The 27,155-nt window shown below is 50.7% G+C and overlaps 2 protein-coding genes and 1 non-coding gene across 4 annotated transcripts in view; 1 reads left to right on the top strand and 2 right to left on the bottom strand.

Moving 5' to 3' along the window:
- Positions 1-14,111, top strand: part of CROCC (ciliary rootlet coiled-coil, rootletin) — a 69,901-nt gene extending 55,790 nt beyond the window's left edge. Inside the window, exons 27-37 of one of the 2 annotated variants that reach the window (XM_053401095.1) lie at positions 1,588-1,972; positions 2,965-3,155; positions 3,894-4,014; positions 4,708-4,871; positions 7,594-7,809; positions 9,469-9,693; positions 9,839-9,988; positions 10,953-11,153; positions 11,356-11,487; positions 13,029-13,202; positions 13,302-14,111. In XM_053401095.1, the coding sequence (XP_053257070.1) occupies positions 1,588-1,972; positions 2,965-3,155; positions 3,894-4,014; positions 4,708-4,871; positions 7,594-7,809; positions 9,469-9,693; positions 9,839-9,988; positions 10,953-11,153; positions 11,356-11,487; positions 13,029-13,202; positions 13,302-13,388 (2,046 nt within the window). In that variant the 3' untranslated portion in view covers positions 13,389-14,111. The remainder of the gene's footprint in view (positions 1-1,587; positions 1,973-2,964; positions 3,156-3,893; positions 4,015-4,707; positions 4,872-7,593; positions 7,810-9,468; positions 9,694-9,838; positions 9,989-10,952; positions 11,154-11,355; positions 11,488-13,028; positions 13,203-13,301) is intronic. The other variant, XM_053401096.1, reaches the window with a different exon arrangement.
- On the bottom strand, positions 12,483-12,558 carry TRNAI-AAU (transfer RNA isoleucine (anticodon AAU)). Its single transcript has one exon. It is a non-coding gene; the product is annotated as a tRNA-Ile (tRNA).
- Positions 14,091-26,721, bottom strand: MFAP2 (microfibril associated protein 2). Its single transcript, XM_053401109.1, has 9 exons — positions 26,616-26,721; positions 20,499-20,564; positions 19,489-19,563; positions 18,927-18,959; positions 18,667-18,756; positions 17,828-17,866; positions 16,520-16,607; positions 14,977-15,050; positions 14,091-14,718 (listed from the first exon to the last, which is right to left on the bottom strand). The coding sequence occupies exons 2-9, from the start codon at positions 20,536-20,538 to the stop codon at positions 14,615-14,617; spliced, it is 543 nt and encodes a 180-aa protein (XP_053257084.1). The 5' UTR covers positions 20,539-20,564; positions 26,616-26,721; the 3' UTR covers positions 14,091-14,614.
- Between the last annotated feature and the right edge of the window lie 434 nt (positions 26,722-27,155).

Below are 27,155 nucleotides of genomic sequence, written 5' to 3'. Positions count from 1 at the left end.
AGCTGCTGGTGTTCCTTGAGGAAGGCCTAGAATCCTCTTGAGGTAATAATTTTGCAAAATTTCAAGCCGTTCCAACAGCCTCTGGTTCCACCCCCAGAGTTCTATCCCATATAACATCTGGGGAATAGCTTTCCCAACAAAAGCTCTTAATGCCGGGATCACCAATTGTCCTCCCCGGGTATGGAAGAAACTAAGCAGGACACCAATTGTTCTTCGTGTTAGGATGGTTACAGCCTTAAAGTGGGCTAGCCAACTAGATGTAGCCTGAAATGTAACACCCAGATATTTAAAAAAGGGGCACTGTTCAATCACATGTTCGTCTAATGACCATCTAAAGGTGTGGCGAGCTCTAGTAAACACCACAATTTTTGTTTTGTCATAGTTTATCTTTAGTGAGTTATGGGAGCAACAACAGAATACAGTGGACGCTTGCTTTGCGAACGTGATCCGTGAAGGATGCACATTCGCAACCCACAGCATTCGCAACCCGCGTCTGCACACGCGCAGGTTGAGATTCAGCGTTTCTGTGCATGCGCAAAGCGCTATTTAGCACTTCTGCACATGTGCGACCGCCGAAACCCGAAAGTACCCTGTTCCGGTACTTCCAGGTTTCGGCGGTCTGCAGCCGGAAAAAAACACAACCTGAAGCGTCTGTAACCTGAGGTATGACTGTTGCACAGATCACATACCTAATAACTATCTGATCCAACACAAAAAAGTCACAATAAAAACTTTTAAATGAAACAATATCCAGTGATCACTTAGAATAGAATAGTAAACAGTAAAATTAAATATCAGCAAGTAATAATTAAGCAGCTTGCACTTGACGATTACAGTAAAGAATTACTAAACTATAATCGGTAAAAAAATAATGACATAAAAGACCACAAAACAGACCCAACCATGTAAAAGGATCAAATTGAGAAACAAGGACACACAACTTATAAAATTATTGGCTCATTCTGTGAGCCCTACCAGTGACTAAGGGGGAATGGACTGCATCCCTCCCCCTTAGTTGCTTGTGCGCTTATTTAGGAGTAACCCCAGCAGAGCATACTTCTGAGTAGACCTGCACAAGACCGACAGTTTTACTCTGAGGTTCCTCTGGTGAAAACTGAAGCCGGGGCAGTTCAGTTGGCAGCACTTCTTTGCCTCTGACTCCGCCCACTTCTTGTATGTCGCCCCCAACAGACTTATTTTATTTATTAAATCTATATACCGCGCCCCTCATCCAAAGATCTCAAGGCAGTTCACGGAATAAAATACACCAGTAAATAATTAAACCAAGACAATGAAACAGTAACCCAACCTTCCCACAGACATATTTAAAAGGCTGTGGGATATTAATCTGCCAAAGGCCTGGTTTCTCCAGCCGCCTGAATATATGCAATGAAGGCGCTGGGAGGTCCTCCCTGGGGAGAGCACTCCACAAATGGGGAGCCACTGCAGAAAAGGCCCCGCCTCGCGTTGCCACCTTCCAGACCTCACCTGGAGGAGGCACACAGAGAAGGGCCTCTGATGGTGAAATAGAGTCTGGGGCGGTTTCTGTGCTTGCCCAGCCTGTGCCTCTTCTTCCCTCCTTGCCAGCTCCTCAACCTGCAGAGGAAGATGGTGGACTTGGAAGGCGAGTTCCGCCTGCGGGAGAGAGGCCTTCTGGGGAGCCTGGAGGAGGCCCGCGGCAACGAGAAGAAGCTGATGGACAACGGCCGCAACCTGGAGATCAAGCTGGAGAAGGCGCAGGCCGAGGGGGCTGAGCTGAGCCTGCGGCTGAGCGCCTCCGAAGGACGGGTCCACGGCCTGGAAGCAGAGCTCGCTCGCGTGGAGGGCCTGAAGCGTGACGTGGAGTTCAAGCTGGGCCGGCTCCACTCGGCCCTCCGGCGCACCATGGGCATTGGCCATGGGGGCCACGCCCCCAGCCCTGCTTTCAGGGCCCGTGGCGGCTCCCCCAAGAGGCTCTTCTCCCCCCCGAAAGGTAAGTACCACACTCTGAGGGAGGATAGATCCACAGTCCACTGGCCTTTTGCTGAGATCTTGGTGACTTTTTGACACTGGCAGCCACTTCCTTCACGCTTTCTCTCTCTTTTTTAATCAATTTTTTTATTGATTTTCACAATTAAGAAAGAAAAAATTACAAAACATATCAAAACATACAATAAAGAAAGAAAGAAAGAAAAAACAACACAAAAGAGAATTATTACTTCACATCCATAATTTCCTTACATTGATAACCGACTTCCTCAAATCCCCTTTAACTGAATTTCATTATATCACCTGTTTAACAGTTCTCCAAATTCATATTTCTAATATCAACTCCTTTCCTTTACTAACCTCATCTCCTTTATTAATATTCTCATCCTTTATATTTACTAACACATATTCTTATTCTACCCCTAAGCCTATTTATTACTTCCAAGAATTTTCTCTTTATCTTATATTACAATATTTAGCTAAATTTTCTTTAAATTTCTTCCAATCCTCTTGTGTCTCCTCTTCTTTCTGGTCATGGATTCTTCCAGTCAGGTCGGCCAGCTCCAAAAAGTCCATCATCTTCATCTGCCATTCTTCTATTGTTGGTATCTCTTGCGATTTCCAGTTTTTGGCTAATAAAAGTCTTGCCGCTGTAGTGGCATACAAAAACAATCTAACATCTTTTTTGGACAATTCCAATCCTATTATTCCAAGTAGAAAGACTTAATAAATGTATTTTTCAACATTTTTTTCAACTCATTATAAATCTTTTCCCAGAAGTCTTTCACCTTAGGGCACGTCCACCACATATGATAAAAAGTACCTTCTTTTTCTCTGCATTTCCAACATAGATTATCATTTGTATGGTAAATCTTTGCTAGTTTCACTGGGGTTAAGTACCATCTATACATCATTTTCATAATATTTTCTTTTAATACAGTACATGCAGTAAACTTAACCCCTTTCTTCCACAATCTTCGCGCTTTCTCTCTCTAGGGGATGTCACCGCAGACGGGCCAAGCAGCCCCACACCACAGGCAGGCAGCTTGGCCTCCCGCCCCCTCTCCCCGGAGCTCGCTGGCTCCCCCAGCCGGAGCGAGCAGCTGGTAGCCGACATCGACCCAGAGGTGGTGCGCTCCGCACTCCGGGACTTCCTGCAAGAACTGAGGGAGACGCAGCGAGAGCGGGTATGGCTGGCGCAGGGGTGGGTGGATCTTCTTTCCCACGAGGTTCTGAGCCTTCATGGGCCCCCTGGTTGTAAACAAAAATTGCCCTTTTCCCTTATGGGGTGTCCAAGAGCCCATATAGAGTCCTTACGTAGGTTCCCTATTGGTAGGAGAAAATAACAGAGGCCAACCAGAGAATATTGAGAAGCAAAGTAGCTAGTAAGCTTGATCTTTATTGATCTGTTGCAACAGGGTGCTCCCCTCACCCGCAGGAAAGGAGGAGGAACCTAGAACAATGGCGTGCAAGGCCTTATAAAGACGTTGAAAATTGCCACCCTGTAGATCAAGACCACCCCCAGAAACATCATACATCACAGAAAAGGCGGTCTAAAACAGAAATTTGAATGTTGTTTTTCCTGTTCCCAGGTTATCTGATTTCCTTTCCTGATTGCCTTTCCTGATAGTCTGTCACCTATTAAAATGCTGATTACTCAATTCCTGAGACAATGAGAAGGCTCCCTGACCCCCCCCCCCTTGCAGGGAAAACATTTGGTCAGTTTGGGAATCAAAATGGTTTCAGGTTGGTCTTCCTGTGCTGATCTATGTACGTGCTTGGTTGGTACACTTATGAACATTACCATATATCTAAGACCTCAAAATTCCTATCACACCCTCCACGCTCAGATCCTGACAGCCAGTCGTCTTGTTGTTCTTCCTCCCTTCCTCTCCCCCTTTCTGTCCGTCCTCCTTGGGGTCCAGGACGAAGCCCGTTCCCAGCTGAGCACCTTGAACGGCCAGCTGGCAGAGATGGAGGCCGAGCGGGACGTCTCTGTGACTCGTGTGCAGCAGCTGCAGAAGCAGGTGGCCGAATGCGATGAAGGTGGGTTGGAGGGGGTCTGAGGTCTCTTGTCTACTCTGCTGTGTCACCCTTAGGGCTGGGCAATATCTGGTTTCCAACATTGCGATAGATCACGAGCTGAACATTGCAATATACTGATGTATCGTAGTATCTGAAATAAGAATGAAGTTGGTATTCAACTTCATATCACCAGCTAAACATTGCAATATACTGATATATCACAATGTCTGAAGTAAGGATGGAGCTTTGTAGAGGAATTAGCTGGCTTCGTGGTTTCCCCCACATTGTGATTTTTGCACAGCACACACAAACACCATGATTCATGATATAGTGCCAGGTCAGAAGCTATGAAACCGATATCACAATACGGATTTCAAATCGCTTTTGGACGATATATTGATATATCACCCACCGCTAGTCACCAGCAGCCTCGTTTCTGTGGTGGTTTTTTCAAAGGTTCCCTTGAATAACACCCCCTCCCGAGTTTTGAATGAATAGCGAAAGGGGGGGGGGGTAAAAAACATCAGCTAAGTCATTAAACTGCATTTCCCACCAGGGAAGTGAAGTGCGGGATGCACTAAAAGAAATGACAGTTTCTATCAATGAGGAGCTGGAGGTTTCTAGGGGAGATTTCAAGGGCCACAAGCCCTGCCTTGCCCCCCCTTTGCCCTGCCTCTGCCCACTGAGCGCTCTGCCCTCTTTCCTCCTCTGCAGGGAGGCGCAGTGCAGACGGGAAGCTGAGCGGTGCCCAGACGGCCCTGATGCAGCAGGAGGAGACCCTGCGCCGGAACGAGAGGGAGCGCAAGGCCCTGGCGGACAGGCTGGCTGCACTGGAGCGGAGCCTGCAGGCGGCCGACAGCGAGCGCAGGGCCACCCAGGTGAGCTACGCTAGGCAGGGAAGCAGGACCTCAGGGCGAGGAAGGTGCCCAGCAGGAGATCAGTCTGTGAGGAAGGAGCTCCACCTCTGCTCCCTGCCCCCCTCACTCCTTCCAGGCCCTGGCAGCAAAACTTGGAGATGGACGGACAGTGGACTTGAAGCTCCCTCCCCAGTCACCAGGTCCATCACACACAAGGCCTAGCTGTCAGCTGATCTCTGTGGGTTACTCCTCTGGTGGGGTAGGAGAGCCGGGGGAGAAATCCACATCTGACAACCAACATGCTGCTTTGGTTTCAGATAATATTTGGGTAAAGGTAAAGGGACCCCTGACCATTAGATCCAGTCGTGGCCGACTCTGGGGTTGCGGCGCTCATCTCGCTTTATTGGCCGAGGGAGCCGGCGTACAGCTTCCGGGTCATGTGGCCAGCATGACTAAGCCGCTTCTGGCGAACCAGAGCAGTGCACGGAAATGCCGTTTACCTTCCCGCCGGAGCGGTACCTATTTATCTACTTGCACTTTGACGTGCTTTCGAACTGCTAGGTTGGCAGGAGCAGGGACCGAGCAACGGGAGCTCACCCTGTCGCGGGGATTCGAACCACTGACCTTGTGATCGGCAAGTCCTAGGTTCTGTGGTTTAACCCACAGCGTCACCCACGTTCCCTAATATCTGAGTAGATGAGTCTAAAAAGCCCGGGACGCACATTTTCACGGCCGTCTAGCAGCTATGGTGGTTCATTGACCAGAAGTAATGCATTTAGCCTTAACTCTGAAAGTGTATACTCAATTCTGACCAAACTAAGCCTCCTGGTGTGTATTTTGCTCCGATCAAGGAACAAAGTTGGGCGGCTGCCAAGGGGCCTGGCAGAGGCCAAGGAATATGCTGAGCTGATGAGGGAGAGGGGGCGAGCAGCAGCAGCAGCAGGTCCAGCTCAGGTCTGGGCCACCAGTCGTGCTCTCCCGAAGCTTGCCACCGTTTCTGGTAGAGAAAGAGGCTGCTGTTCCCTTTTCTTGGGTTAAGAGTTGAAAGAAGGGGGGCCCCATGCGATGGGAGTCCACGAGAGGGTGGGGGAGAGAGAGAGAGGAGCAGGAGGCATGGGGGGCACTAAAGTGTGTGACCAATGCTTAATAAAATGCTAGAAAATGTTTGCTTAAATGTTGGCTCAGAAGAGACATTCTTTCTTGGCGAATGTTGCTGAGCTGGTCAAATTCTTGTGAAATGTTCCCTCCTGATACTTGAACTGCTCTGAAAAGTGTTGATACCACAAGGTGGTTTGGGGTTTTGCTTTGTTTTTCAAGTGCCACTGAGCATGTTCAGAGTGCTTTTCCGTGCCTGGGGCTGGTCCTGGCTTCTCTATGGAAAGGGTGGCACTTGTGTGGGTGAGGTAACTTGGCTGGAGGAGAGCAGTGCTGGTGGGGAGAATTAATCGCCAATATGGCCAGATGAGAAGAAAATGGTAGTTTTCAAGGCTGCCTTCCCCCCCTGCTTGGCATGGTTAACACTGGAGGTTTTTAACCATGTAGTTGTGTGTGTGAAACAAGGGACACAGGTGGTGCTGTGGTCTAAATCACTGAGCCGAGGGCTTGCCGATGAGAAGGTCGGCGGTTTGAATCCCTGCGATGGGGTGAGCTCCCATTGCTCAGTCCCTGCTCCTGCCAACCTAGCAGTTCGAAAGCACGTCAAAGTGCAAATAGATAAATAGGTACCACTCTGGCAGGAAGGTAAACGGCGTTTCCGTCCACTGCTCTGGTTTCGTCAGAAGCGGCTTTGTCATGCTGGCCATGTGACACGGAAGCTTTCTGCGGACAAATGCCTGCTCCCTCGGCCATTAAAGCGAGATGAGCGCCGCAACCCCAGAGTTGTTCACGACTGTACTTAACTGTAAGGGGTCCTTTACCTTTACCTTTTTGTGTGTGTGAAAGGGGGGTGGAGTCCTATTCCAGGTCATTTACTCCCCAGACAAATGTGAGGTGACCGAATTCTTGGAGGAAAAGAGGCAACTTTAGGGGGAAAGAGTTTTCCCTCAGGACTGAGGGAATTGCCAGAAGTCTCAGGCACCTCTTTGAAACCACTGACACCCCACCACCACCACCACCATAAAAAGAGAAATAATTTATGCAGAGGAAAAGTTAAAGGAAGCATATCCTACCCAGTGGGAAAAAGGAGGCAAATTCCAAGGCAATTAATGCAGATGAAGCCCAGAACCCCAAATTAGCATTGCGATTCCTCTGGAGTCCTTCAGAGTTGCCAGAGAGACCCCTGGAAGCCATTGGCTGAGAGGAGCAAGAAGACCTTGGCAAAGTGCAGCTCTTGGACCCCTCTGTGCCCCCCAAAACGCTGTTTGGCCCGCTGTCCAGTTCTGCCTCACAGCAGGTTTTCATTCCCTTTAAGCCAGGGGTCAGCAACCTTTTTCAGCAGGGGGCCAGTCCACTGTCCCTCAGACCATGTGGTGGGCTGGACTATATTTTGAAGGGGGAAAGAAGAACGAATTCCTATGCCCCACAAATAACCCAGAGATGCATTTTAAATAAAGGGACACATTCTATTCATGTAAAAACATGCTAATTCCCAGACCGTCCGCGGGCCAGATTGAGAAGGTTGCCTACTCCTGCTCTAAGCTCTCTGTTCCCCCTGCCGGGGCTTCTTCAACCTGGCCAGTTTCCTCAGAAAAGGCCTGAGGCAACTGGCAATGGCCGCCCTCTCCCTCCTCTCTTCTTCCCTCAGGAGAAGATCGGCAAGATGAAGGCCAGCGAGGCCAAGCTGGAGCTGGAGAAGCGTCGCCTCAAAGACATCCTGGATGCGTCCGAGAGCCGTAGCACCAAGTTGGAGCTCCTGAGGCGGTCGCTGGAGGGCGAGCTGCAGAGGTCCAAGCTGGTGCTGAGCGACCGCGAGGCGGAGATCCAGGGGCTACATGACAGAATCGACATCCTACAGAGACAGGTGACTCCCCTCAAGCCATCCTGATCAGCCTTGCCTGGACTGGCAGCAGCTGCTCTCTGGGGCCTCTGAGAGGAGGGTGGCTGGGTGGGCAGGGGTCCCTCTTGCAGGTGCTTCTGGGGATGAACCCAGGACCTCCATGGTCAGAGCCTGGAAGGCTTCTTGAAATCACAGGAGTTGGCAGCCGTCTTTGCTTGGCCGCAGTTTGTGGACAGGGCATGCAACTGGCAAGTGGGGAAGAGGATTTCTTTGGCTGCCACCTCTCAAGAGCCGTTGGGACACCGCTTCTATACCCTCCAACGTTTCTCCAATGAAAATAGGGACGTCCTATTCAAACGGCCTCTGCCCAGTATACCTGAAGGAGCGTTTCCACCCCCATCGTCCAGCCCGGACACTGAGGTCCAGCTCCGAGGGCCTTCTGGTGGTTCCCTCCCTATGAGAAGCGAAGTTGCAGGGAACCAGGCAGAGGGCCTTCTCAGTAATGGTGCCCGCCCTGTGGAACACCCTCCCACTAGATGTCAAAGAAATAAACAACTATCTGACTTTTAGAAGACACCTGAAGGCAGCCCTGTTTAGGGAAGTTCGTAATGTTTGATGTTTTATCATGTTTTTAATATTCTGTTGGGAGCTGCCCAGAGTTGCTTGGGAAGCCCAGCGAGATGGGCAGGGTATAAATACCTCCTCTTCCTCCTCCTCCTTCTAGCCCACCTATCTGACTAGGTTGTCCCAGCCTCTCTGGGCGGCTTCCAATATACAGTAGTACCTCAGGTTACAGACTCTTCAGGTTACAGACTCTGCTAACCCAGAAATAGTACCTTGGGCTAAGAACTTTGCTTCAGGACGAGAACAGAAATGGTATGGCGGCGGCGGGAGGCCCCAATAGCTAAAGTGGTACCTCAGGTTAAGAACAGTTTCAGGTTAAGAACGGACCTCTGGAACGAATTAAGTTCTTAACCCGAGGTACCACTGTATATAAAAACATAATAAAACATTAAACTTTAAAAAAAAACACTTCCTTATATAGGGCTGCCTTCAGGTGTCTTCTAAAGGTTGTATAGTTAATTCTCTCCTTGTCTTGGGTGTGTGTGTGTGTTGCAGAACTCCTTTTCCTCCTACATTTCTCCGATGAAAATAGGGACATCCTAAAGGAAAGCAGGACATTCTGGGATCAAATCAGAAACTGGGACAGCTTCTGTAAATCTGGGACTGTCCCTGGAAAATAGGGACACTTGGTGGGTCTGAACCGGGCAGCCTATGTTGGGATACTGCCAGGGAGACATCAGCCATCAAGGCCCCACGCCGTCTCGTTGCGATCCATCAACCTCTCGTAGAAACGCAGTATCAGCAATTAGCGACACGAGCCCCTGAAATAGCTTCCCACATTCCAGAGCTCTTGCACGCTCTATTAGCAGATAATGCACAGCGAAAGATGCACGCAGGAGAGCATTATTTACAATTTTATTCAGCATTGGTCAGAACAAAGAAAACATGACTGCCTGCTTCGGTGTCTCAGGCACAGAGAGACAAACGAAAGCAATAGACAAACAGAAACTTCCTGTGAGCAGGAAATACGCAGGCTGTGACTCACAACAGCCTGTCCCCTTTTTAAGGTGGAACGGAAATATCCTAACATCCTAATCTGTGTCGTCTCCCACCCCGCAGGTGTCTGAGGCCGAGCAAAAGGCCAGCGCCCTGCAGCTCTCCTTAGACCGCCTCAGTCTCTCTCTGGCGAAGGCTACGGAGGCCGAGAGCTCCCTGAAGGAGAAGGTGCAGGGGCTCAGTGCCTCCCTCTCCGAGAGCCAAAACAGTGCCAGCTCAGCCCAGGAGAAAGTGCTGCAGCTGCAGAAGGCCCTGGCGGCCAGTGAGCACGACCGGAGGGTCTTGCAGGTAAGGGGGCTGATCAGCAGAGTGCCAGGCAGGCCCTTGGGCTGCAATTCGCTGCCTCCTCAAGAAGGGCAGGTGAGGCAGCAGAATGGGGGAAGGGGGATGGCTTCACAGCAAGAACCCACGTCCACGTTGTTGCTTGTTTCAGGAGCGGCTGGATGCGGCCCGCCAGGCCGTCTCGGAAGCCAAGAAGCAGAACGGGATCCTCTCCGAGCAGCTCCAGGCGATGAAGGGGCAGCAGGGGGAGTTGGAGCTGCAGAAGGAAGAGCTGGAGGGGCTGGTCAAGCAGCAGGAAGAAGTGAGTCCCTGGCCCTCCCCACCCCTGGACAGAGCATGGGGTTGGGGGGGTAGGAGGAGAGACCCCTTAGGGGGCAGCGGCAGCAGGTTCCCCCAGCAAAAATACTCCAGGGAAATGGAATTCTGCGACCTGCTGCGCAAATTCCGCCAGGCATGCATAATGCAATGCAGAGCGGTTTTATTGCTTGAGAAGTACCGTATTTTTCGCTCCATAAGACGCACGTTTTTCCTCAAGGGGAAATGTCTGTGCGTCTTATGGAGCGAATGTGTGGTCGATCACTGGCTCCCTTTCCGGCCCCGGCCCCTTGCCCAGGCCTCCATTGCTGAATGTTCTGCAGACAGAGGTTGTTTGTTTCCCCAGTGACATTAGATTATCTGTCTGGAAACTGTAGAAATGGCTCCCTTTCCTTTCCTAAAGAAGCTGCAGAACTGTGAGTTGAACCCCATAAAAACAGAATTTTTTCCCTTTGCAAAGTAAGCTCAAGAACTTTGAGCTGATTCTCAAAAGAAGGGGCTTTCCCCCTTTGCAAAAGAAGCTGCACAGCTTTGAGCTGATCCTCAAAAAATGGGCCTTTCCCCCTTTGCAAAAGAAGCTGCACAACTGTGAGCCCAAAAAACGGGGCTTTCCCCCTTTCCTTCTCTTAAAAACTAGGTGCGTCTTATGGGCTGGTGCGTCTTATGGAGCGAAAAATACGGTAGCTGTAGAACTTCCTCCTGAGGTCCCAGCAGGGTCTGGCAGACTCGAGCCTGAGATGTTTTCATCGGGAGTTTTTTCATGGAAGTTTGGGGGGTGGGATCCTGTGCCCAGAGCCGGGCCTCCCCACCCCTGAGCCTCCCACCTGTTGCCCCAGAGGCACCGTGTGGTTTGAACCAGGCAGGTGGCCAGGGGCGGAGGGAGCTGAATGGTCCCGCCAGGGCGACCTGCAGAGCTCTACATTGCCTTTCTCTCCTCCCTTCCATTGCAGCTGCTGCGCCAGAGCCAGGAAAGCGAAGCCATTGGCCTGCGGAGCCTGCAGAAGGTGCAGGGCGACAGGCGCCTCTTCCAGGAGCGCGTCAGCAGCCTGCAGCGTGCCTTGGCGCAGCTGGAGAACGAGAAGCGGGAGGCAGAGCGCTCGTCCCTGCGCCTGGAGAAGGACAGGAACGCCCTCAGGAAGACCCTCGACAAGGCAAGCCCCTCGGGGTCCGAGCAGAAGGGAGGGCAGGGGCCAGCGCGATGGGCAGGTGGTCTCTCGGAGCTTGCCTTCCTTCTGAAAGAACAGCTTGAGCATGCGCAGAGGGCCTTTCTGTGAAGAAACACATCCACAAGAGGGGGTAGGGGGCGGGCGCTCGGCTTCCTGACACCTCTGCTTTGACACCCCACCCCCCCAGGTGGAGCGGGAGAAGCTGAAGACCCACGAGGACTCTGTGCGCCTCTCTGCTGAAAAGGGCCGCCTGGACAGGTCCCTCGCCAGTTTGGAGCAGGAGCTGACAGAGGCTCAGCAGCAGATCCGGCTCCTTGAGGTAAGGACTCTCCCTGCCCCCCCATGAAAGTTTTCCTCCCTCCCACAACTGACTCAAATGTTCCAGTCTGTCTGGGGAAATGTGCAGAGGCGACCACCATACCAAGAACTAATAACTTCATTGGCAACTCTTTCCGTTTAAAAGAAGTCATTCTCAAGATGGTAAATTTGGTACCCAGTCCCTCTGTCTGTGGTTGCCTTGTAGGAGAGCCATCACATCTCCTTTCTCCTTCTGCTGCAGCGGTCCTAGGCACACCTACTCAGGAGAAGGCCCCTTCCCAAGTGGTCTCTGTGGGGTTTCCTCCTTGGGAAATCTGACTCGGATACCTGGCCAGGCTCTGCTCCCTGCTTTTAGGCGACGCTCGAATTTCCCAACTCAAATTTCCTCCATTCCGATTGGTGTGCTCAACTGCTTTCTCTCCTTTGATTGGGCTGCCTTCCCCCTGGAGGAGAAGCTTGGCATCATCCGGAGGACCCTAGCGTGGAGTCATGTGCCCTTCCCAGGCCGCTCTGGCAAGCCTGACCCAAGTGCCTCTCAGGGGAGCAGCCCTGCCTGCTCCAACCCCCCCCCCCACGGCCCATGCTGGACCTCAGCCATAGAATCACAGAATCCTAGAGTTGGAAAGGGATCTAGTGCAGGGGTCAGCAAACCTTTTCAGCAGGGGGCCAGTCCACTGTCCCTCAGACCTTGTGGGGGGCCGGACTAATTTTTTTTTTTTGGGGGGGGGAGAATGAATTCTTATGCCCCACAAATAACCTAGATATGCATTTTAAATAAAAGCACACGTTCTATTCATGTAAAAACACCAGGCAGGCCCCACAAATAATCCAGAGATGCATTTTAAATAAAAGGACACATTCTGCTAATGTAAAAACACGCTGATTCCCAGACCGTCCGTGGCCCGGATTTAGAAGGCGCTTGGGCCGGATCCAGCTCCTGGGCCTTAGTTTGCCTACCCATGATCTAGTGCAACCCCCTGCAATGCAAGAATACGCAGCTGCCCCTTGCAGGGATCGAACCTGCAACCTTGGTGTTATTAGCACCACGCTCTAACCAGCTGAGCTATCCAGCTGTCTTGGCTAGGAGGAGACAAGGAGCCCTGTCTCTCTCCACAAGGAGTTTGGAGGGGGAAGAGAGAAATGCCTGCCGGTTTCCTCCTGGTTCTGCCTTTGGCCCTGTTAAGGAAATGCGAGTGTTGCCAACCCCACAAGGAGCTAAAGGATTCAGTATAGCCCAATTTTGCCTCATTTCTCTGGTTCAGCGACGGAGGGGCCAAAGGAGCTCTGCAGAACACTGACCATCCGCCCCCAATGGGCCTTTGCCTAGGCTGGCAGGAGATCAGTAGGCACTGCACATGCTTCCGAGGCTTATCTCCAGTCTTAAGGACTAGGAACTTGGCTGTCAGTTGAAAGCAGAGGTGGTTGCAACTATTGAATTCTGGGAGATTTGCTGGGGAGGCGGCTGGTTGTCGCAGCAACCATGAGGCTCGAGAAGGTGCTGGCCCCCCTGGCGAGGTTTCCCTCCACCCTCTCCTTGCCCAGGCACAGGTGGCAGAGTTGGAGCAGGCCCAGACCAGGGTGGACTCCTCAACCCGACACTGGCAGGACCTGCAGTTGGAGGCCGAACGGCTGCACAGCTCTCAGCTCCAGGCAGAACACACCTTGGATGCCCGGGAGAGGGCCCACCGGCAGCGGGTCAAGGGCCTTGAGGAGCAGGTGTGCTTCTTTCCCCGCCTCCGTGGCAGTCCGGGGGGCAGGGGGGGGCTATGACCACAGGAGGACCCAAATGACCCCTGCTTCCTGCCTCTCCCACAGATCTCCACCTTGAAAGAGCAGCTGCACCAGGAGGTACGCAAGGGCCAAGCCAAGTTCACCCCAGCATCCATCCTCTCGGCACCCTAGGCTGGACATGCCCCCTGCCCCGCGAACAGCCCACTTAGGGGGGGTGGGGTAGAGGCCTGTGTCCCACCTTCTTACTACTAAACAAGCTAACCACCATTTGGCCAGCCTGCTCCTGGGACCTGCAAACCTCTCCATTGATTTGTGTAAAAGACAAATGGCAGGGTTTCTTTTTTCCTCGGCCATTTGCTCAGATCTGACCGATTCAGATTAATAGGCTGAAGTTCATTCATTCCAGTGGGTCTACTCTGAATAGGACTAATGTTGGCCGCAAGCCTCTCTTTTTATTTTAATCGACGCCTATTCGGACTGCATCTGGAATTCCTCCCTTCAGCTCACCATTGCAAAGAGATGCATTTTGTCGCAGAGTTTATTTTCAAACAGCACTATTCTTCCCCCTGCCCCATGGGCAGCTGTGGGGCTCGTGAGGGTGCAGGCAAAGCCCTGCAGGGAGAGGGATGTCAATCCGTCTAGGCTGATGTTTCCTCCCTTTCTTAAATGTGACCAAGGTGGTGTAGTGGTGGTTGTTTTTTACCAAAATGCTCACACTAATTGTGTATGTATATATTTCTCTTTCTTTGGTTCTTTGTGTAACCGTTAATCAACGAACGTAGAAACTTATATTTTTATATTTCTGGTGGTGTTTGTTATTATGGATAAATGTGGACAAGAATAAAAACCTCCTCTTCTCACACCTGGTTGGTGCTTGGAGGAAAGAAATTGCAATACTTTGGAGTTTTATTTATTTAAATGTTTTGTAGTAAAGTAGGGAGGGGGAATTATACAAAAAGTAGGCATACAGCTATGGGGGAAGTAAAAACAGCTGCACCCTGACCTTTGGTTGCGCTTCGTGGTGGTGGGGAAATGGAAATGGGGGTCTTAATAGCCCCTTGGCCCTCCTAGTGGTTTTTAATATCCCACCAGCCCCTGCAGAGCCCGTGAATCACGGGTTGAGCTGCTTTCCCTCTAGCACCGTTTTTTAATTAAAAAAAAGTAATGAAAATTAAACACACTAGACTATGAATGTGCACAAGGGTGGGACTCTGCCCTTGCCCCCCCCCCCGCCTCAAATAGCACCAATGACTTCCTGCGAGGCCAAGCAGAAGGAGCAAAACGCCAGCCAGGAGAGGCAGTCTTGCGGCTGAGTCACTCTCCCTCCTCCTCTGGGGGTGGGCTCCTGCGGCGGCGTCCGTGGTGCAGAAAGGCCTCCCCTCTCGCCCAGCTCCAGCTCAGCAGCCGCCACAGCTTCTAATGCAGGAGGTGGCCACGCTCTGGCAGAGGCCGCTGGTTGCCATGACGCCACACTTGGAGAACTTGTCCCGGCAAAGGTCAGCTGCAAGGGGAAGCGGGGAGCAAACAGAGGTCTCCTCAAGCCCCTCGAGGAGGCAGCCTTGGGCCTAGAGGTTTCCCTCGGGGGCCTCATAAGCAGGCGGAGATCCATCTTATCGGGGCTAGATGCCCTCTCTGGAAAGTGCTGCCCACTTATGCCCCTCGCAGCCCATGTCTGCCCCCATGGCTACAGTCCCAGGACTGCTTCATCTGCTGGGCTTTCTGAGGCAACGCATGGGGGGGCGCATTCAGGCCAGCTTACCTCTGAGCAGCTCTTCATGGGCACAGATAGTGCGGATGCAGATCTCCTTATTGATCACGTAAACGCGGCGGAGGCTAGGGAGAGATTGTGCGAGGGGGTGAAGAGAACGCCGCAGGCCTGCTGTTGGGCCTCCCCTCTCCGTGGCCGTTTCTGCACTAGAACCTTTCCTGCCCAAAATATTAGTGAGCACCCTCCAGGGTTCAAGATCCTCCTGTGACCTTGACTTGTGCACAAAGCCCATTAAAAGAGGAAACGCTGGCTGTTAAGTGGTGAAGTTGATTGGGTGGCGCTGTGGGTTAATGCCTCAGCGCCTAGGGCTTGCAGATCGAAAGGTCGGCGGTTCGAATCCCCGCGGCGGGGTGCGCTCCCGTTGCTCGGTCCCAGCGCCTGCCAACCTAGCAGTTCGAAAGCACCCCCGGGTGCAAGTAGATAAATAGGGACCGCTTACTAGCGGGAAGGTAAACGGCGTTTCCGTGTGCGGCTCTGGCTCGCCAGAGCAGCGATGTCATGCTGGCCACGTGACCCGGAAGTGTCTCCGGACAGCGCTGGCCCCTGGCCTCTTAAGTGAGATGGGCCCACAACCCCAGAGTCTGTCAAGACTGGCCCGTACGGGCAGGGGTACCTTTACCTTTTTACAAGGCTTCTCAATGCTCTGCCTTGGCAGGCATATGGAGTGGGGATCAGTATCTCGTAGCACAGAACAGAGCACTCCCGATGCCCTAGAAATCACCCTCTAATTTAATATAGGTTTTATCATTTTTGACCTGGTGTGTGTATGTGTGCTATGAAAGAATCACAATGTGGGGAAAACTGTGAAACCAGCCAGTGACTGCGTAGCTCCATCCTTATTTCAGACATCATGATATATATTGGTATATTGCGATGCTTAGCTGGTGATAAAGGTAAAGGACCCCTGGACGGTTAAGTCCAGTCAAAGGCAACTGGGGTTGTGGCGCTCATCTCGCTTTTAGGCCAAGGAAGCCGGCGTTTGTCCACAGGCAGTTTTCTGGGTCAGTGGCCAGCGGGACTAAACCACTTCTGGCACAACGGGACACTGTGACGGAAGTCAGAGCACACAGAAATGCCGTTTACCTTCCCACCGCAGTGGTACCTATTTATCTACTTGCACTGGCGTGCTTTCAAACTGCTAGGTTGGCAGGAGGTGGTACAGAGCAATGAGAGCTCACTCGGTCACGGGGATTCGAACCGCCAACCTTCTGATTGGCAAGCCCAAGGGGCTCAGTGGTTTAGACCACAGCACCACCCATGTCCCTAGCTGGCGATATATAGCGATGTTGGAAACCAGATATCACCCAGCTCTGCTCAAATCTCTGCAGAGAAGGCAACCAACTGTGGCCCATCCAGATGTTTGGAGGGGCCTCCATCTATTCCTGCAAGCCTTGAAAGAGTAACAGAGGCGCTTTCCATGTCTGGCGGAGGCACAAGTCAACACCCTCTTTAGATTTGTCCCCATCCTCTGTGGGTCCTTGGGTGAAGGACTCTCCCTAAGCCAGATAGTGACCTCCCTCCAGTGGCTGCTCACCTGTAAAAGCAGATTTCATTCAGGCACTGTTTGCAAGGCTTGTGGACCGAGTAGAGTCTGGTGCAGGGATACTGCTCCTCCTGGCAGTCTGGGAATGGAGAAGAAGGGGATGGGGAGAGTTACTACAAGTGCAGTGACCCCCTGAGCTTTGGGGTGGGGCGATTTCTTCTGTACAGCCTCAGGGGCAGAGGTTGTTTTGGATGACACCAGCCCTCAGGCAGCGGTTCTCAACCTGTGGGTCCCCAGATGTTGTTGGACTACAGCTCCCATCATCCCTGAGTTCTGGTGTTGCTAGCTAGGGGTAATGGGAGTTGTACTTCAACAACGTCTGGGGACCCACAGCTTGAGAAAGGCTGTGCCAGAGTCTACAGGCCGAAGCATCAAGTCATGGCACTGGGGTCAATGCTGAGCTCAGCGATGCAATAGGCTGCCTTCATTCACCAACGCTTAAGAGGCAAGCGACTTGAGCAATGGTCACAAGCGTTTCTATCAAGAATCATTCCTATACTGACTTTCATTCAAAGGAATTTCCAGGCTGGTTTATAAGAACAAAAACACAAAACTCGGCCAGCTGCCACCACTGTTTAGAACAAGGCTCATCTCCCTCCCTGCTCTCGGCAGCAGCTGCAGCACAGGCAGGGAAAATAGGGACATTCTGGGATCAAACTGGAAGCTGGGGTGGCTTTTGTAATTCCAGGACTGTCCATGGAAAATCGGGAGGGTTTGATCATAACCCCCTTCTCGTTAAGAAAGCACAGTATCGTGGTTGCAAATAAGAATAGGAACATGAATGTTTCAGCTGGGAAGCTGATTTAAATTCCACCAAGCTGTTAGAATTCCTGCTCCATGATTGCAGTCATGGGATTGTTGTCTATCACATGACGGTATATGTTTTGACTCCACAGAGTGGGAAGTGATGGAGACAGAATGTTTGTGTTACTGTGTTCTGTGAAGTGGGACTATTGTCCTTTGTTCATTCTCTTTGCTGTCTGATGCTAGAGAGAGAGGGAGCCATGTTGCAGTGCTCCGTGTGTGTTTATATGTAAATAAAGTAGATTAGCCAAAATGCTGAGTTGCTGAGGTCTCTCACGTGAACTGCGCAGACTCTGCGAATCCCTAAGTGTGCCGGTGTCTGTTGGCATCGGTCGCTGTGATGTTCGGGCTGAAGAAAGCTCTTGAAGCTCCTGAACGATCGACCAGGAGGGAGAGAACTTGCCAGTTGGGCATGTGTCTCTGCCAGGGTCCTACTCGAGTGTAGGACGAGCTCCTGACACAAGCAACTCCAAATTTTACAGCATGCTTACTTACCGAGGGGGCCTGGTTCAGTCGGCTCTGTCTCGGGAACATCTAGAACAGGTTAGGTAGGGGGAAAGAGAATTGGGGTTACAGATCCAACTTCAGGGCTCTTGATAGTCTTCATTGCAAGCACGGGTGCAAACAGGGATAGGCCTCTGGCCTTGCCCTTATTTACATCAGAATATGAAAGCCACAGAACAGCCAGCCAGGGATATCTCAATAGTTAAAATCTCTATAACTGAAGCAGGTCAGTTTGGACCTTCCAGAAGAGGAGGAGTCTGACATTTTTTGCACAGCTCCCAGCAACAGGGGACAAGTGTCGTCCACCCCTCACTGGGCTTGATTAACCGTTAGGCAAAATAAGCCCATGCTTAGGGCATCAAGGGAAAGTGAGGGGGAGGCCACAGAAATTTTCCATGGCCGGATTTTTAACATCAGTGGTCACCCATTGCTCAGCTGAGCGTTCGTTTTGTCAGCTGACGTATATTTAACTGTTCTCTACTAATTGTAGAAGCAGATGTGTTACGTAAGATTGGTTTTGAGGATCTGATCAAAGACTTTGCTAATAGTAGGATAAATATATATATAAACAAAGTGGGAGTATGCAAAAATAAACATTTTCCATCTTAGTGCAGGTTCCATTTCGTTTTGAAAACTAAAAATTTGATTTTAATTGTTTATGTTTTGAATAGGATATATATGGGGGCACCAAGATCTTTTAAGTGCTTAGGGCCTCTGAAGGTCTTAATCTGGCCCTGATTCCCCGCATTGTTCCCCTCGCTTCTCCTTCTGGCGGTTGTGGTGCAATGCCCCTTGCACGACACCTCCCTACCAAACAAAGGTGGGCTTACCTTGGGTTGGCGCAGGGATGACTTCCTGCTGGTTCTGCTGTTGGGACTGGTACTGATATTGCTCCTCCGGGGTCTGTGGAGCAATGTCTGCTGTGGAAAGTGGGGAGGGAGAGGGGGGAGGTTCAGCTTCAGCCAGCCTGGCCCTCCCATTTCCACCCTAAAGTCTAAGGCTCAGGACACACTTCTGGGGAAGATCGGGGTGGAAATAAGTTCTTCCCTTCCCCCAAACTCCCCCTGAGCAGAGGGAAAAGTTGACTCACCATTACCAGCATAATCGTAATAATCTTGGCTGTCTAAAAAAAAGAAGGAAGGAAAATGTTAGGTTGTGGGTGAACATATCAGACGACACAGCGATTCTTCCAACAGCTCTTGTTTATTCACAGGCCAGAACAGAACTGAACTGAACTGAAGGGTTCAGCCAACCTGCTTATATAGAGCTCAACTACAAAGCAACAGTAACAACTTTCTGTAACTATCCAATCACTGAACGTCACTTTCAATCCCTTATTTGCATATGCGGACCTGAGTGAAAACTATTTACAGTATCCCCCTGCTGGCCCAGGGTGAGAACTTCAGTACATAACACCAAAGATGCACAGTTTAATTCCACTGAGGCTGGCAGGAGGTTGAGGAGCAGGGGGCAGAGGCGATAGCATTTCCCCACATCGTGGCTGGGAGATCCTGGGGTTTGCAACCTTTGGCTGCTCCCCAGAGGGAGAGAGTTCTAAGGTATGCACAGCCTAGTGTCACATTCTAGTGTCCTTGATTTGAATGGCATGAGACAGGAAGTGGGGAGTTTCCGCCAGGCTGCAATGCACTCACCTATTTCGTAAGGCACATAAGGTGTGTCATGGTAGGCCGGGTCCTCGATGTCGTACTGTCCTTGAGCCAGGAGTGCTGCTGGATAGAAAGAGGCAGGGGCTCAGCTGGACCTCCCCATCAGCACCAGACCATGGGTGCAGTCTAGGGGCTGCAGTTGCATACTGCGAGAATCCAGAAGGAAACGTCTGCCTGCCCCGAGCACTCTACAGCGAGAGCCAAGCTTGGCTCCCCAAAGGGCCAAATGGAAAAGCCACACCAGTGCAGCCCACCTTCTGCATGCGAAGATTCTCCACCCCTGAGCCACATTCATTCCCCGAAATGCTTCTCTCGCTGGACAGATGGACGGACACACACACAAACGACACCTGCCCCCCCACAGCTCTTGATGATCATTTTTTAATACAAGGTGTGACCGGAAAGTTCAGTGAATTGTCACAGAAATCAAACCATCGAAGAGGACCCTCTGTTTGGCGGACCGTTGACGAGCTGAACGGTGGCAAATGTCAACAGAGTTTGTGAATTATTGAGGCGGGATCGGCATTTGTCCGTCCAAATGATGGCGGAATAATTGCATATTCCGCGTGAAATCGTTACTGAGGTTACTGAGTTGTCCCACCCTCCATGGTCTCTCGATCTGGCCCCACCAGATTTCTTTCTTTTTCCAAAACTGAAATCTGCACTGAAAGGGCACAGATCTCCCAACATTTCAAACGTCCAAGCTGCCATGACGAAGGAACTGAAAGCAAGAGGGCTTCTCCAGAAGTTTCCAACAGTTCTACGAACGTTGTAAACGGTGCATTGTATCAGACGGGGCCTACTTTGAAGGCCTGTAAGGCATGTATGTTCAAATATTTCTCGCTGTCCAATTTCTGTGACCATTCACCAAACTTTCTGGTCACACCTTGTATTTTCCAGGGCAGCAAGTTAAGAGAGGTTCTAGAGGCAGAGCCCTGGATCAGATTGCTTCCATTACTTTGCTCCATTGTTTTGAAATGCGCTGTTCCACTCACCTGGCAGGCACAGGAGGAAGAGATTCAGTGTCCTCCTCATTCTCAGTCTGGGGCAGTCCTGCTGGGCTGGGGAAGAAGCACTTGTAGGGTCAGGATGGGGAAAGGGCTGAGCAGCACAGCTTGGGCTAAAGTACAGCCATTCATTTGACATTTGTGTTGGCTGTTCACATCTATCCTTATGGAAAGTGTGCCCATATTTATGTTTTAATGCCATTTTGTACTGCAATATGTTTCATACGGGACGTGGGTGGCGCTGTGGGTTAAACCACAGAGCCTAGGGCTTGCTGATCAGAAGGTCGGTGGTTCGAATCCCCGTGACGGGGTGAGCTCCCGTTGCTCGGTCCCTGCTCCTGCCAACCTAGCAGTTCGAAAGCACATCAAAGTGCAAGTAGATAAATAGGTACCGCTCCGGCGGGAAGGTAAACGGCGTTTCCATGCGCTGCTCTGGTTCGCCAGAAGCGGCTCAGTCATGCTGGCCACATGACCCGGAAGCTGTACGCCGGCTCCCTCGGCCAATAAAGCAAGATGAGCGCCGCAACCCCAGAGTCGGTCACGACTGAACCTAATGGTCAGGGGTCCCTTTACCTTTTTTTATGTTTCATACGGCCGCCCTTTTGCATTTATTTTATTGGCATGCCAAGTAACCACATGGCAACTGTGCAGAAAAACACACCTTAGAGGAGATCTGGGTTGTCTTCTGTCTGAAAGAGAGATGGAGATTCCTTTCCACTCCCAAGAGACTCCCTAAATCCTGCCAGGCATGGCCTCTGCAGGCCTAGCAGTGTCTGCATACACCTCCTCCACCTCCTGCCCTCAGCTTCTGCTGGGATTCTAAAGCAGAAGGCCCCCCCCTCAAAACAAGCTCTCAAAAAGTTCTGCAGACTTTGCAAAGGCCCTGTTGATCTTGTGCCCTTCTGCAGAACCAATAAATCTGTCCCCAAATGGCACTGGAGACCCGGGAAACCTCTGGGAGGGATTTAGGCACAAAGAAAGTCAAATGTGTGGGCTCAGCTGAAGCCAGTTGTTATTGTTGGTTTCCACTGGGGACGCTGCAATTTCCATCAGCAGCGCATAGCCAGATGTGGTTTGCGGTACCCCGGCGGGGAGAGGAAAACTGGAAAGGGGGCACCTGCCAAATGTTCTGTTGACTGAACATTGTACATTTAACAAGCAACACAAAACCAAGAGCTCTCGCCAAAAGCCGGGGCAGGCAAGCGGTTTTCCGCCTGAGGGCTGCATTCCTTAGTGTGCGTTGTGGGGAGTCAGGGGGAAGACACATGTTAACTGTGGAAGAAGCCAAAGGTGGGAGGGGTCACCCCTTCTCCTCCTCCTCTGATGGTTAAATGGCTCATTCCAGAAGTCTAAACTGACTGCTTGCACAGAGCTTTCGGAACGAAGTCAAGAGCTGCACAGAACCCGCAGGATGGCTGCCCCTTTTAACTGCTGAGAACCCTCCACAACGTCTTCGTCAAAGAATGATTGCTCTCTGCTGTCACCCTGAGGGCCATGGCAAATTCATTCAGATAAACTACATTTGGGCTGAAAGATGACTCAGGTCTTGCATACCCTCCAACACCCCTCAGATGAAAATACAGTGGTGCCTCGGGTTACATACGCTTCAGGTTACATACGCTTCAGTTTACAGACTCCACTAACCCAGAAATATTACCTCGGATTAAGAACTTTGCCTCAGGATGAGAACAGAAATCGCGCAGCGGCGGTGTGGCGGCAGTGGGAGGCCCCAGTAGCTAAAGTGGTGCTTCAGGTTAAGAACAGTTTCAGGTTAAGAACGGACCTCCGGAACGAATTAAGTTCCTAACCCGAGGTACCACTGTAGGGACATTTCTCACTCCCCAAAACTGACCTTCCTCGAAACTCCCCACCACAATGTTTTCCCTCCCCTGCAGAGCGTTTCCTATCAGAAGATGGGCATGTTCCAATTTCATTTTATTCCTCGGTAGATTTACAAAACGAAAGACACACGCATAATAAATAAATGTTTAGAAAGGGACAAGGTTAGACGCAGAAACACAAAACAACATTTTAAAAAAATCAAAAAATCAGGACTCCTTGCACTCTGCTTCGCTTCGCTCCCTTTTTCTTCCTGCAGCCTCTTCTCCTTATCAACTCTCCAGCAGCCACTATGAGCTGCCCCAGGAAGGAGGCTGGCAATGGAATGCTCTCCCACAGCCACAAACTGTTGTTAGGGACAAGCACCAGAGCTCAGCACCGGCAGGGGAAATGGGGACATCCCGGGATGAAATCAGAACCCGGGAGGGCTTAAGTAATTCTGGGACTGTCCCTGGAAAACCAGGACACTTGGAGGGTATGGTTTTGCATGCAGCCCCTGCAAGAGAGGCCTAAGGAATTGTACCCCATAGGCGGTTGAAATAGATACCATATTTTTTGCTCCATAAGACACACCTGACCATAAGACACACCTAGTTTTTAGAGGAGGAAAACAAGGAAAAAAAAATTCTGAACGAAACAGTGGATGTATGATTTTTGTGGTTCATGCTGTGGCCACAGACATGTGATCTGATGGTGAATTTGGGGTGACCCAATGCAAAAATCCTGAGGATCCATGCTTTGCAACCACGTTTTTGCGCCATTGCGGCCCCACGCAACAGTGGGTGCGTGATTTTTTTGGTGCAGGCTGTAGCCATGGACATGCTATGTGATCTGATAGTGAATTTGGGGTAACCCAATGCAAAAATCCTGACAATCCATGTGGAACCGTGCTTTGTAACCATGTTTTTGCACACAACAGCCTCCTTTATCTCTAGCATCCCTTATCTCTCTCCCCGATCGGCAAACGATCAGCGGCTTTGTTTCAACACCCACTTCCCTCTTTCAAAAAAAAAAAAAAAAAAAAAGCATGATCTGCTTTTTGTCCCTGGGCAATTCGGCTCCAGGGACCACGCATTCGCTCCATAAGACGCACAGACATTTCCCCTTACTTTTTAGGCAGAAAAAAGTGCATCTTGTGGAGCTAAAAATACAGTAGTTCTGTCTCCAAGACCCTCAGCATCTGAATACCTGTCAGTCACGAGACCGAAAGAACAGGATCTCCATTAACGTGGCTGCTCACCATCTTTGTTTTGTCAGTGTTGTTCCCTCCATAATTTTGTAGGCTGTGAGTACAATGAGCAGGGAGCCTAAATATGGACTCCCTGTAACCCTTTTTATGTCTGTAGAAGGCGGTGCAAGGCTTCAAGCCTGGAGGTCACAAAAGACCAAAAACACCAATTAAGAGGGGAGGTGCTGTCAGGAAATGTTCTGATGAAAGAAACCCAACCTGACCACTTTCCAGCAATGCGGTGCCCTTTTTATTTTTAATTGCTTCGATTTCTCCATGCATCGTTGCCCAACACTGCAGGAGCGGGAAGGGGAAGAGGAAAGGAAAGAGGCGCAAAGCTCCTTGCCAGATACTGAAATAGATGCCCAGGTGCTCTGAACAAAGAGGTCTGGCCTGGAACCCGCCTTGTAGTTGAGGAAAGTTTCCTGGAATGCTTTCTCCCGCCTCTGCAAAAGTCATTTAAGAGTCGGGGGGGGGGGATGCTGCAGGCTGCCAGCAGGACCTCTTCCACGCTGGGATTCTGAATCCATCTCCAACAGCGGCAAAATCCCCCGCCCCCTCTCTCGCCATGCCTGTTTGCACAGTTCAGGAGAGAGGGAGAGAGCTGCTTTGTCCTTCGGCTGGGCATCCCCAGTGCAGCCAGCTTAAAACATGATTGCTCCCCTTGTCATAGGAATTAAAGGTAAAGTTAAAGGGACCCCTGACCATTAGGTCCAGTCGTGGCCGACTCTGGGGTTGCGGCGCTCATCTCGCTTTATTGGCCGAGGGAGCCGGCGTACAGCTTCCAAGTCATGTGGCCAGCATGACTAAGCTGCTTCTGGTGAACCAGAGTAGTTTCCATTTACCTTCCTGCTGGAGTGGTACCTATTTATCTACTTGCACTTTGACGTGCTTTCAAACTGCTAGGTTTTATTAAGTTTGAAACCAGCCAAATACCCGTATTCTTCTATCTTATTCAGTGCTTCCACTGCACTGGACATTGGTTGTTCCAGTGTCAATACCACATCGTCCGCAAAAGCCTTATACTTATACTCTTTAGAACCAATCCTAATACCTTTTTATCTCTTTTGTTGTTTCTATTTTCTTAAGCAGGACCTCCAATATTGTTATAAATAACAACGGCGATAGTGGACACCCCTGCCTTGTCCCTTTTGTTATCTCAATTTTTTTCTGTCAAGGTGTTATTAATTATCAATTTGGTATGTTGTTCCGAGTATATAGCCTTAATTCCATTTAGAAAATTATCTCCCATATCCATATTTTCCAAATTTCTTTTCATAAAGTGCCTGGACACATTGTCACATGCCTTTCAAACTGCTAGGTTGGCAAGAGCAAGGACCGGGCAACGGGAGCTCACCCCGTCGCGGGGATTTGAACCGCCGACCTTCTGATTGGCAAGTCCTAGGCTCTATGGTTTAACCCACAGCGCCACCCGCATCCCTGTCATAGAAATTAGGCAAACTGTAAACAACTGCAGGAACGTAACAAGAGGTAAATGAACCCGCAAAAGTTTAGGATCAGCGTTTCCTTCTTGGTGAGCTACCTTCTCAGGTTGATGAGCCCAATCTGCCCCTTGCTTCTTTCTACAGGACAGGCTGAAGCCACTTTCTTGACCATTGGACCCACTCTTGGTCTCGTCTGTCGTCACAGGCAGGGGAAGAACCTAACTTGCCCGAAGGTTTGAGATCCATCAGCTACCCTCACCTGGTTTAGCTGGGCAGTTGATGTTGTTCCTGGCATGTGGCCGCTGTCAGTTTCTGGAAGCGGAGCTCAGGGTAGGGACCAAAGGTGGCCAAACTGTTCCAGGAGGAGCACAACGGTGTCCCCCCAACCCAAACATCCCCCACACCCCGAGAAGATAATTAAGCACACAGTGACTGTAGGGCCTCCCTCTCAGCAATTGGTTTAAATAGATGTATTAAATTTGGCTTGTAGGTCGGGCTGGCTCTAATTACATGGTGTGTGGGGGGGGGAGAAAGCCCTTTCCACATGGGCAGAGATGTGATGCAAGTTCACCAGGGGCATTGGAGCAAGATGTGGTACTTGAGCCCTCCCTCCTCCACATCAAAGAACCTCCCCCACCGTCCCCCTCTAGCCAGGAAAGGCGACCCTGCTCCCACTCTCCCTCCCTCCCTCCCTCCTGGAAGGCCCCCACTACACTGATGCTTTTGGCAGAAGATGCTGAAATGGGGGGAGAGGCCCTCCTCAATGCCCAAGATGTGGGAGGGTAACACTTTTAGGGAAACCAGATGTTTTTTGCAAGGCACATCTGGGAACAATCAGTCAGCTCCTGCAAAGGAAAGAATGCCTCAGGAACCTCCTGAAACCCCACCTTCTAGGAAAAGCCCCCTCCTCCAAAGGCCAGGAGAGGGAGCAGAGAACAAAAGGGAACCCCCCTCCTCCACCACCAACACAGATATCGCAAGGATTTTGGACCTCCAAAATCGACCCACAATGTCTTGTACCCCCCAAAAAAACTTACTTACAAGGGCTTCCATAGTGACTTTCCAAGAAATACAGCCCCCCTCCTCTCTGCCCCCAGCCAAAATTCCAGACATCAGGAAATGGAAAGGAGGGGGCACTCAACATCTGCCAGGGGCCAACTCACTCACTGAGCTGTTGCATTTACAATGAATAGAGCACACATATTGTCCTTAATCTCACTACCTTTTCTTCATCCTTCAAAAGTTTCCCCTTCCATTGGAAATTCCCTTAAAACAACGCCAACATGCAATTTGGTATTTAGACAAAAGTTAACCAAGGGCCCCTCAAAGCCGCCTTCGCTCTGGATTAAAAGCTGCAGTTGAAACAAGAAAAATAAACCTGCCTTTCCGAAAAACACGAAGGATTCCCACCCCACCCCCTTACTCCTTCACTGCCATTTGCTTTAGTTTTGGGGGTCGTGATCCTGACTGAAGGCGAAACGGTCCCTCTACATTTTGCCCACGACTCTTGCCTACTGGTGAGCTCTAAAGGGGAACATCCAAAAATGGCACAAAACCTCTGTGCATGCACAGAGACACACAGGAATGACTTACTGGCCTGAAGGTCTCTTTTCCTCTCGCTCCCCCTGCTATCCTCCCAGAGACTGGATCTCTTTTGCCCACTTTCAAGAGAGGGGGAAAGAAATCTGTCTTGCAATGCAGCTTCTCTCCTGGGTCCTAATGCTACCTTTCTTTAAAGGCAGAGGGTTTCCACACATTTCAACCCCATCCCACTTAATTAAAACCAGAGAGAAGGAGCAGGGAAGAACAGCAGGTGAGATATCTGCAGACTGGAGGCATTCAAATACCCCAATCTTCAGAAGGGGGGAAAAGAGGACCCAGGGAACCTCAAATCAGACAGGTTGACTTTGATACCAGCAAAGGTCTTACAACAGATAATTGGTCTGCGAGGACTTAGAAAAGTATACTGTGGTCGCTAGAGCAAGCATGGGCTTCTAAAGAACAAGTTATGCCAGATCAAACTTACTTCTGTTTTCGATAAGAGTTGCAAGCTTGGTGGATCAGGGGAAAGCTGTGGATGTAAAACGTCTTGATTTCATCAAGGCTTTCCACAAAGCCTTCTTGAGAAGCTGG

This window comes from Podarcis raffonei, chromosome 8 (genome assembly GCF_027172205.1).
Source record: "Podarcis raffonei isolate rPodRaf1 chromosome 8, rPodRaf1.pri, whole genome shotgun sequence".
NCBI lineage: Eukaryota > Metazoa > Chordata > Lepidosauria > Squamata > Lacertidae > Podarcis > Podarcis raffonei.
This window is presented reverse-complemented; position numbering and strand designations above follow the sequence as displayed.